Source organism: Sardina pilchardus, chromosome 23, assembly GCF_963854185.1.
Source record: "Sardina pilchardus chromosome 23, fSarPil1.1, whole genome shotgun sequence".
NCBI classification, from domain to species: Eukaryota; Metazoa; Chordata; class Actinopteri; order Clupeiformes; family Clupeidae; genus Sardina; species Sardina pilchardus.
In genome coordinates this window covers 12,916,871-12,928,448 of record NC_085016.1, presented here as the reverse complement: position 1 = coordinate 12,928,448, position 11,578 = coordinate 12,916,871, and the positions used below count along the sequence as shown (strand labels likewise).

At 40.8% G+C, this 11,578-nt stretch overlaps 1 protein-coding gene across 1 annotated transcript; it reads left to right on the top strand.

Annotated features, from left to right (window-relative positions):
• The first annotated feature begins 5,640 nt into the window (after positions 1 to 5,640).
• On the top strand, positions 5,641 to 11,241 carry LOC134071313 (interleukin-1 receptor type 2-like). The gene is made up of 10 exons (XM_062527988.1): positions 5,641 to 5,665; positions 6,104 to 6,164; positions 6,504 to 6,717; positions 6,837 to 7,002; positions 7,772 to 7,910; positions 8,051 to 8,113; positions 8,758 to 8,896; positions 9,482 to 9,630; positions 9,847 to 9,953; positions 10,529 to 11,241. Exons 2-9 carry the CDS (start codon positions 6,107 to 6,109, stop codon positions 9,936 to 9,938), a joined length of 1,020 nt encoding a protein of 339 aa, XP_062383972.1. The 5' UTR covers positions 5,641 to 5,665; positions 6,104 to 6,106; the 3' UTR covers positions 9,939 to 9,953; positions 10,529 to 11,241.
• The last annotated feature ends 337 nt before the right edge of the window (positions 11,242 to 11,578 follow it).

Here is an 11,578-nt window from a genome sequence, read left to right as displayed (position 1 = left end):
CAGCGGGATTGAAAGGTTAACGTGCTTAGTGATTTACAAAATTCAACTTTTCCTCTCACTCTTGCACTGGTGCTTATGCATAACATAAACATAAACAGACGTACTGTATGTGTAAATTATATGCATGAGTATGCACACAGTGAATAATAAGGGTGGGAATGGCCACAGAGGTGACGATATGATGCTATCACTGTACACAATACTTTATTGCGAAAGTGACAAAGTGTCTTGAGTATCAATTTGTGAATTGTGATTCCCACACCTAACTCTCTCACACACACACACACACATACACGCGCGCGCACACACACACACACACACACACACACACACACACACACCAAGACTCATGCAAAGCCTTCTCTCATATCCATTGACAGCAGTGCGATGCAAACTGCTGTTAATTGAAAACATAGGCCTAATGAAGTTTACGTTTTTTCCTGAATGTTTAAACCCTAACCGTGCATTAGTGCAGAACTACTACTGACTGTTGGAGTACAAGGACAACCAATGTATGTGTTGCACTTACTGTGTGTGTGTGTGTGTGTGTGTGTGTGTGTGTGTGTGTGTGTGTGTGTGTGTGTGTGTGTGTGTGTGTGTGTGTGTGTGTGTGGTGTGCAGTGTGTTTGAGTGTCTGTAAATAAGTGTGCTGTTTAAGGAATCCTATTTTATACTGTACTTTTGTCATACTTTTAAATTCTATGATCCTATAAACAGACACAGTTTAAAGTTCTGATCAGATTTCATAAATGAGATCTCTTTTGTGTCTTGCCGCATTCTCTACCCCATTGTGCTATATCTTCATTCAACTGGCTGTTTGGATGTGACGAGTAGCCATAAAGACAGAAAGGAAATAAGTGAATACATTCTGTGTGGGACGCACACACAGAGGAAATTGCTTTATAGGGCTGGTTTAAACTACAGTATGTGTGAAAAGACCACTCTGCAATCTCAAATATGCAATTTCCCTCGGCACCACCCCTTTCTGTTTCTGTCTTTGAGACGCCTAGCATCTAATCGACTTCATCACGTGAGACTATTTAACTTCGCTGATATTACTGCATCTCAACTTGTGGTGGTGTTTACTTTTGTAAAAGGGTAACTGGAGTATTAAAAAGCCAATAATGTGCACTGTAAAAATGATTGGGTTCTCTCACCTTAATGGATTCTGTTACATGCTGTTTTCCCTAATGTAATAACCTTGAACTATGAAGACATAGAAATATGTATCTCAATATTCATTACAACGTAATGAGTATTACTGTTAATATGTCACTGCATGTTGTCTTTATAATCTAAATCATAGACAGAAGGACAAATGGAACTTTCACTGCCAGCTTCCTCTCATTCTCTCTCTTCTTCCCTCTATCCATCTCTCACACACTCAGTCTCCCCCCATATACTCACACTGAGTGCACATAAATATACTTGCACCGACTGTTCATTCAGCCTTGACAGCAAACTTATCTTCCCATGGCCAGCCGTAACTCTTCTGTTCATCCAGGGTTGATGGCAATGTCCTGTGGTGTTCAGAGAGAGAGAGAGTTAGTGAGAGAGAGAGTGAATATGTGTTTGACAGAGAAAGAAAGAGAGAGATGCCTATGTATGTATGTGACAATGAGAGGGAGTCTGTGTATGTGTGTCTGTAACAGAGATAGTGAGTTTATCTGTGTAACAGAGAGAGAGTGTGAATGTACTGTATGTGTGTGGTAAAGGAGAGAGAGAGAGAGTGTGTGTGTGTGTGACAGAGAGAGGGTGGGTTGTTGTATGTGTGTGTGTTTGTGTATGTGTAGAGGATGGAGTTGGGGTTGCCGACATAACCATCATACAACAGAAGTGGGTTTGGAAAGTAAAGAGGAATGAGTGAAAGTGGAGGTGTGTGTGTGTGTGTGTGTGTGTGTGTGTGTGTGTGTTGGTGGGCGGTGGGGGTTGCTAAGCGGCCGTGACATCACCCAGGGACTGTCTATTTCTGGAAGCACTTGGCCTGGTCCATTAATCAAACGGTGCATCCTTACGTCTTCTCATTCTCACCGCCTCCCTCCCTCCCTCCCTCCCTCCCTCCCTCCCTCCCTCCCTCCGCTCCGCCGCCTCCCTCTGCTCCGTCGCCGCCGCCGCTGCTGCTGCTGCAGTAGTGAGATCAGGGAGCAGGGTGTGGACGCGCAGCATCAGACACATCATACATCATCAGCTACCGCTCAGCTGTGTGTGTCTCTCTCTTTGTGTGTGTGTGTGTGAGGGAGAGACATAGAGAGAGAGGGAAAGAAAGAGAGAGGGAAAGAAAAAGAAAGGGAGATAGAATGAGAGAGAGAGAAAGAGAGAGAGAGGGAGGGAGAGAGAAAAAGAGAGGGAGATAGAACAAGAGAGAGAGAGAGAGAGAACGAGAGAGAGAGAGAGAGGGAGAGAGAAAAAGAGAGGGAGATACAGCGCCCTCCACAATTATTGGCACCCCTGGTTAAGATGTGTTCTTTAGCTTCTAATAAATTCATTTTTTTTCCAAATAATATAGGACCACAATGAAAAAAGCGTAAAATCCAACCTTTAATACAAGTGCATTTATTTAGAAGGAAAACAAATCCCACATTAAGAAATAATTATTTTACATCAAATCAGGTGTGCCACAATTATTGGCACCCCTGATGTAAATGCTTTGTACAACCCCCTTTTGCTAATAAAACAGCACCTAATCTTGTCTTATAATGTTTCACAAGATTAGAGAAAACAGAAAGAGGGATCTTCGACCATTCCTCTTTGCACAAAATCTCCAAATCATCCAACGACCTGGGATCTCTCCTCTGCACTCTCCTCTTCAACTCACCACACAGGTTTTCAATGGGGTTGAGGTCTGGGAACTGAGATGGCCATGGTAGGAGCTTGATACGGTGTCTGGTGAACCATTTCTGTGTAGACTTGGCCATATGTTTAGGGTCATTATCTTGCTGAAAGACCCAGTGACGATCCATCTTCAGCTTTCGGGCAGAGGCCACCAGATTTTGATTTAAAATGTCCTGGTATTTCAAAGCATTCATGCACCCTAACAAGGTTCCCAGGCCCTTTGGAAGAGAAACAGGCCCACAGCATCACCGATCCTCCCCCATACTTCACAGTGGGCATGAGGTGCTGTTCTGCATACTCATCTTTTTGTTACGCCAGACCCACTTAGAGTGTTTGTTGCCAAAAAGCTCTAACTTTGTCTCATCTGACCAAAGCACACGGTCCCAGTTGAAGGCCCAGTACCGCTCCAGACGTTTGTGCTCATAATTTTGAGTGAGAAATGTTGTTTTCCCTGCATGCCTCCCAAACAACTTGTTGGCATGTAGATAGTGCCTGATGGTTGTTTTGGAGACTTTGTGACCCCAAGATGCAACCATTTGATGCAATTGTGTAACAGTGAGTTTTGGAGATTTTTTTTATTTCTCTTACCATCCTCCTCACTGTGCGTGGTGGCAAAATAAACATGCGTCCTCTTCCAGGCTTGTTTACCACTGTTCCAGTTGTTTTAAACTTCTTAACGATTCCTCTGACCATAGATATGGGCAGGTGTGCGAGTGGCTATTTTCTTATAGCCATTGCCTTACTTGTGAAGGTCGACACACATCTGCCTTACTTGAACAGTGTGTTCCTTTGTCTTTCCCATGTTGAAGAGAAATGGCCTCTGTGTCACGTCATATTGATAGCCCAGGGAAACAGGAAGTTAAGAATTACTAATTAAATGTTCCTACATACTCTGATTGACTTTGTTAACTACTGTAGAAATGACAGAAATGACAGAAATACTTTAATTACATTTATTTCCTAGGAATTGTTAGGGGTGCCAATAATTGTGGAACAGGTGATTTTATGAAGAATAATTATTTCTTAATGTGGGATTTTTTTCCTTCTAAATAAATGCTCTTGTATTAAAGGTTGGATTTTACGCTTTTTTTTCAGTGTGGTCCTATATTATTTGGGAAAAAAATGAATTTATTAGAAGCTAAAGAACACATCTTAACCAGGGGTGCCAATAATTGTGGAGGGCGCTGTAGAACAAGAGAGAGAGGGAGGGAGAGAAAAAGAGAGGGAGATAGAACAAGAGAGAGAGAGAGAGGGAGAGAGAAAAAGAGAGGGAGAGAGAGAGAAAGACATGACAAGGATGACCAAAGGAGACGTATACTGAGTTAAGGTGGATTGTATAAGAGGCATGGGAGGAGCTAGTTCAACACTTCCTCTGTCTGAGCATGTGATTTATCATGTGTCTTGGAGAGAGGACTGTCAAGGGTATAGAGAAGCCTGATGCATTGTTCCTGTGTTTCTTTTTTATCTGTGTATGTATATGATTCAGAGCAACTTTATTAGCATGGCTGTATAAATACAGTGTTGCCAGTCCGAAGAACAATAACGTAACCCATTCATTTGTAGTACCATTGCCATTTGTGTGTGTGTGTGTGTGTGTGTGTGTGTGTGTGTGTGAGAGAGAGAGAGAGAAAGACAGACAGACAGACAGACAGACAGACAGACAGACAGGGAGTGCGTGTGTGTGTGTGTGTGTGTGTGTGTGTGTGTGTGTGTGTGTGTGTGTGTGTGTGTGTGTGTATGTGTGTGTGTGTGTGTGTGTGTGTGTGTGTGTGTGTGTGTGTGTGTGTGTGTGTGTGTGTGTGTGTGTGTGTGTGTGTGTGTGTTTGTGTGTGTGAGTATGTGTATTTTTGTGTGTGTGAAAGCATGTATATCACAGATCACACTTCAGAATGACAGGTACCACAGGAAAGACATCATCGTGCAGCTTGGCATAATCATAGTTGCTGCGGCAACCAATCAAGGTTCAGGGAGTTTATTTGCACCTGTGGCAGCTTATGTAGTAGAGGAAAATCCTTTCCTTTCATCCATGGGAATGACACTGACAACTGTTGAGAGAATGACATTGTTACGATATCATAACATTAGACATTTACTGTCATCATGATCATTAGGCTACTGTCACACATTCTCTACTGTATACGCTACCACCAACACCATACACAGGCTACTTTGATGGCATCGTGGCTACTTCACTTCACAAATACCCTAATTATTATCAGTGAAGAGCTCTCCGTGAAATATGTTCTGTCAGGGAGGAAACTGTAAACAATGTCTTATTGGCTTCATTAAAGCAAATGTAGGAACCTTTTGATTGTGCTTTTAAAATCATTGATGATAACCTATACTGTCATGAGAAGAAGGCCCTAGGCTCTCCTTGCCACATGCAACACACAAAAAGCATGCTAACAATAACCGACATCAAGGTTTTATCAGTGCAATTGTGTTTGTAGGGGTTTTGCCAAGGTCTACATTATCTAAGTTGTTGCTAGCTTGTTTTCGTTTCAAAGTACTTAAATCTGCTTTAACTCAAGTATAACGTGTCTGTCAACCTGCAAACCTTCAATTGTGATCTGGGGCCCCTCCACTTCCGTTCAGAAGAGCCATTTTGCTGTTCTTCTGATGTAACTATCCTGCCATCTAGTGGTGCAGATTTAATTGACATCCCATACAAGCTAAATAATTACACTTGCCGTAGCCTTTATATAAATGTGATTGACCACAAATAGCCTACAACTGGCACACGTGATTTACAAACCCATGTGTCAGAGAAGACGAGTTTCATTCCACTTCATCACAGTTCCTCTAGTCACCAGTCAAGAGAACAACATTTTTGGTAAGACATGTTTGTTATCTTTTAGCATATGGCACTGGTTCGAAGGATTTTTTTTTTTTTAGGTGGGAATAGCCTACTTTTAATTTAGGTGGGAATAGCCTACTAGAGACCCTTTTGCGCTCCCAATAACTTTTGTGTTCCTTGCGCAATAACTTTTGCGTTCCCAAAGTCAAAAGTAGGTATTGCGAGGGAAGTCAAAAGTATTGCGAGGCAAATCAAACGTGATGCCAAGGAACTTCAAACTATTGCGAGGGCGCGCAAAGGGGTCTCTAAAAATAAATTCTATCATAATCCTTCGGGTTCTCCGTACTACGGGTAGGCCTAGTCTATAGGCAACACAGACTACACTAATTATTCGCCTTAAACTCATGTCAAAGAATACAAATAGAACCCACCTGTTCTTATAGATCACACAATGTTCTCGCCTTTGTTTTCTAGACGATGAGGAGAGTGAATGGATTTGTCGGGTTCTTGCTGCTCATTGCGAACTTGAGTTCCAGTGAGTTTCTACTTGAATTAAGGTTGGCTATGCCTTAATAAAAGTGGTTTTAGCCAATCGTATGTTTGTCAATGTATCTTTAATAATATAAATAAAATGTTTTTATTTTCGCTGTTTTCACATCTATGCAAAAAAGAGAGCAATATTTGTGTTGGTCTTTCACTGTGTTTATCTCGAAAATGTCTCTTCTGTCTCACAATAACTAAATTAGCTCAAAAATAGACAGAAACAGAAACTATTCAATTGCCAATGAAAATAAGTTTCACTTGAAAGGAGAAGTCATCCCACTGCACTGAATGACAACCCTCTGTGTCTGTATGTGCATGCATTACTCATAAGGTCAGATGGTAAACCCGGAACAAAAAGTGCACGGAGTAGAAGGCCAAGTGTCCTGGCTTGAGTGTGACGTGGAGGAGAACAACCTCACAGTGATCTGGGCCCGAGACAACCAAACCCTGGACACATCCACCTCTCGAATCAAGGTGCAAGGTGCCATGCTGTGGTTTCTACCTGCTGAAAAAGGAGACAGCGGATTGTATACCTGCAGGGAAAGGTGCTATGGCATGCACATATTTTAGGGCACTTCACAGAGTGTAGCTTGAACTTGATATACTTCCACATGGGAAACATAGGAAATATTCTCAACAGTATTCTCAACAATATTCCCCACAGCCTCCAGTCGCCTGTGGCGTCCGAAGCGATTCTCTCGGTTTGGAGCAAGTCCTGTCCTCAGCCAGATGATATTACAACGGTCCAGCAAGGGAACAATATGACCAACTTCTGCCAAAAGGACGAGATCTCCCAGATTGCTGTGGTTAATCACATCAGCTGGATGAAGGTAAATGGCTATAATGTTAACCTGTGAAGATGAAGAGGATACACAGTGGACAGTAAATGGATAGATGCGAAAGACAAAATTGTCATTTAGCTTCCCAAATAAAGCATCATGTCCAACAGGGGCTTCCATAAGATAGACCACATATTGCATAACATGCAATATGCAATGCACTGTGTACATTCAAGGGAAACTCCAGTCTAACAAACTAGGATCTATTTGTGGACCAAAATGTCATTAATTGGTGCAGTTTAGAGTAAGACCAGAATATGCATAGTCTACAACTGAAATAGCATAGGCCAGGGCCAGAAAGAGAGAGTTGTGACACTCTTTGATGACCACAAGATCAAAAGTTCCATACAAACTGTGAATGGCTGAATAAGATGGGATGTATTTCTGGATGCTGGAGGGTGTAATCAATGAACTCATTGACTACTGACCAAAACATTTCCTGTTTGAAGTTCCAAAACTCCTATAACCTGGACATTGGCATGGGGAAGCACTGTCATTTTTTCCCACAGTCTCTTATGGAAGTGTCACCATTCTGTTTTCTCTGCCTTTGGGTGCAACTTCACAACATTGAAAATAAATAGCTTTTTAAAGACTCAAAAATCATTGAATGTGGAAAAAATACATATGACTTTTTCCTTCTACATTTTATTTCTGTAATGTGTGTTCATTACATTGTATGGCATGTAGTACCAAAATTCTTGTTAATGTCAAGGGTCAAATGTCTGAACTTGGCGTGACATTGATTCTTTTTCTTGTCTAGGACTGCAAGCCTATTGAAAGCGAAAGACTTGTAAACATTACGCCCAGTGATGCAGGAAACTACACCTGTGTGATGAATTTGACCTATGAAGGGAAGAGCTACCTGGCTTCGCAAACTACTTTACTACAAGTAAAAAATGGTAAGTGTTTTACATCAATTGAACTGTAGTTTCTATTGAGTGTGTTTTTTTGTTTGTTTTAGAGTTTTCCAGTTTACCCTGGAATACCTTTTTTGGAGATTTGATTTAGATGTTGATGCATTTCATTTGTTTTTCTGTAGATCCTCCTCTGCAGCCACCTGCAGTGATTTACCCGAAAGAGAGCACAATATACATATCTCCAGGTCAGTGCAGATTAACCCACCATATGATGTGACAAAGAAACACTTAAAGAGAAACTATGCAGGATTGGCGATTTCATCTCCGGTTTCGGTTTCGCTTTTCGTTTTCGCTCATTTTAAGCTTGCATATTTCTCTTCAGAGCTTCCCCTACAGCTTTAGCGTGTATATTTATACATATATAGGCTATATATATATATTTATAAATGGCAAGAGTGGTTCATCTTGTTCCTTACGCGTCTCAGACTTCCAGATGTAAACAAGGAGCGATCGTCTCCTGCAGAAACTGCAAGGTTGCAATAGCGGATAGGGACACTGGGGGCGGGAGGAAATATTACTGTTTTCGATAAAACTGATCAGTCAAGCAAAACAACAATTTCTAAGCGATTTTATGACTATGAAAAAGTTGCATAGGGTCTCTTTAAAACAAACCACTAACGGCTGAGGCACATGGGTCAATGGGTTCAGTTCAAGGTCTAAAATAATCAAAGGTCATACTCTGTTGTTGTTATGGTTATGTGTTGTATTGTATTGTTGTTGTTGTTTGTATGTTGCTTTGGACAAAGGCGTCTGCTAAGTAACATAACTGTAACCGTAACCGTAACCGTAACCGTAACCGTAACCGTAACTGTGTTGAATCCCACCACAGGTCAGCCAGCTAATCTGAGTTGTGAAGCATCCCTTGGTCTTAATAAGGAAATAGTGACTGAAACTATAACTTACTGGATTGTCAACAATTCCTTTATTGATGCATATCCAGGACTGAAGAATCATGCTCATTCGACTATGTATGTAAATACCTGTTTATCTATTTATCTGCTCAAGTGAGAAAGAAAGTTCTTCTTCTTCTATGGCTTGCCTCAAATGCAGTCAAATACTGTCACATGTTGGGCCCTATTGAAATACTGAACAATGTGCAAGTGTAAAGTTTAACTAAAGCTAATTCTAAAAAAAAGGTAAGATCTATTTGCTAATGCAACATTTTGGTTTCCCAAAATACGGAGGACAAGGGGAGTGTGTGTGTGTGTGTGTGTGTGTGTGTGTGTGTGTATGTGTGTGTATGTGTTAGTGTGAAATCCATCTAGCTCCTAACATACCTTGTGAGGTGGGGCTTAATTGTCTCTCTCTCACCAAAGGCCAGTGACTCCCATCAGATGTTCCATATGGGCATGAAGAGCCCCTGCTTTTTACTTCCTTTAGTTTTGTTTTGGGTTTTTCATAATACTGCACCAAACACCATACTTAATCCATACCTGTCATTTGAATTGGGTTCCAATGCATTTTAATGTACTGTTTGTACAGTCTTTATATCATTAATGAAATAATACTGCATTATTGCTGTAACAACAACTGAAAACTTTCTCGCACTGCAGCACAATCAGAGATGGGATGTACTACTCAGTCAGCAACCTCTCAATCACGGTGGTCCAACAGGAGTTCTTTCACATCCCTTTCCGATGCAAATTTGCCAATCCAGTGGGAGAAGCTTACAAAGATTTGTGGCTGAAACCAAGTGAACCAAGTATGTAAAGGAGGACCTGAAGAGGCTTGTAATACGTAGATAATGCTTGATTTTTTCATGTCAATCAAGTGTAGTAGCTATCAGGTACTCATACTGTAGCCAGCCGTCTGATGTGCAGATACAGTTTACAGTATTTCCGTTCTAATGTGTCTGATGTAAGTTGTAGCTTTGAGTTTATGTTTAATGTATGATTCCTCTTTGTCCTGTCTTCTCTAGTTGGCAGTCGTGTTTTTTACAGCTGCCTCATCAGCCTCGCAGCTCCCATGTTGGCCATCATTGCTGTGCTTTGGTTCTTACGATGCCGCTGATGCAAAGAGAAACTAGTAAGTGCAACAAAGAGATTTGTAATTATATATATATAAAAAACACCCAAGTCAGCCATCAGCAATGAAAAAAGCAGAGGCAGTTTAGACAACTTGCTATCTTAAGTTTTTGCAAAGCTATAACCACAGAAGATTAAATGATTGAATGATTATCCACTAATTCCATTCATGTAATCATAGGCCTATCTGTTATTAAGTGAAAATTGAAATCGTAAAATGCATCTATAATTAGTTGAGTGAATTTGACCCCTTTACTTAACATTAAATGCCGGCCTGATTTGGACCTTACCAGCTACAGTATCATTCATACATTCTGCATACATTTTTCATTACACATTCTGCAGCATATATTCTCCCTTTTCCTTCGCTCGAAGGAAATTGATAATGAATTAATTATTGTGTTACATCAGCTGGAAAGTATGAATCCAGTTCCCCTATTAAGGACACCACCTGGCAGTTACACCACAACCACTTGGGGTCCTCTTTAAGTATTTATAGCATAATATGAAAGTAATTTCCTGTATTTGAGATTGATTTATTGCAAATGTTGATTTCAGCTCTTTTTTTTGTCCCAGACTAACATGTCCGGCGAGGCCAACGGCTCTTGGTACGCTGACACCTTCATACCCGTGTCCTTCCAAAGGTCCTTAAATCCATCAAACAGAGGAAGAGGACAGAGGCTTGAAATATCATCCCTGACTGCTGAGTTGAATGTGTATTATATGTTGACAAATGTGTCCAGTGCTGCATTTAATAGACAGAGGAAGAGGTGGTGTCTTATCTGAACATCCTGCCATACATCCTAATTTAGAAGTTATAGGTTCTCTTTTTTTTTTTTTACGTTGTTACATAATAAATATTTAAAGTATAGCCTAGTTGTAGTAGAGTGCATGTGCACTAGGCGTTAGTGAAGGTTGTAGGCCTATACTTGTGTTTCAGAAGAAATGTGTTCATGCCTGTCATGTAATTTTATTAAGGTCTTCTGTTTTATCTGTAGCCTGAAATTGTACAAAGAGCAAAAGTAGTCGATGCATTACTAAACGCAGTTTGTGCAACCTCTTGTCTTTAACATACAGTAGGCTACTGCAGTATAGTTCTCTAAATAAACACTAGGTGGCACTGTAATAGACAGTTTTTGTCACTATAGTCGGCTTAGAATCACATCGTAGTAGAAGTTGCATGCAATTCACCGTGTCCATCCCTGGAGCTACAGTTGACCTCACCTCAGGCTCACAAATATTACCGTGGGTTACTTATTACATGGTGACATTAAAATCCATGCATTGTATGTATTTGTCTTTCCCATCAAATAAGTGTTAGCCCTACAAACCGTTAATTCTTAGCTATACAGGATAGAACCCTGTATTTGCAAAAAAAAAAAGTCTTATGAGGATTTGCTTAGGAGTAGCCTCCACCTCAGTAGGCTACTCGCCCAGTACTGTAGCTCGACTGGCGCTTAGTCTGTGTAAGTAGCCCTGTCACTGTGCTGACGAAACATTTAAATTAATCAGCGACTGGATCACTGGACAGAAGAAATTGAGGTTAATTCAAGGATGTCACTACTGTACTTCAGTTACAGTCAGTTTGAAAATGATTAGATGACTCGTTGCTCATGTAGGCTCGAA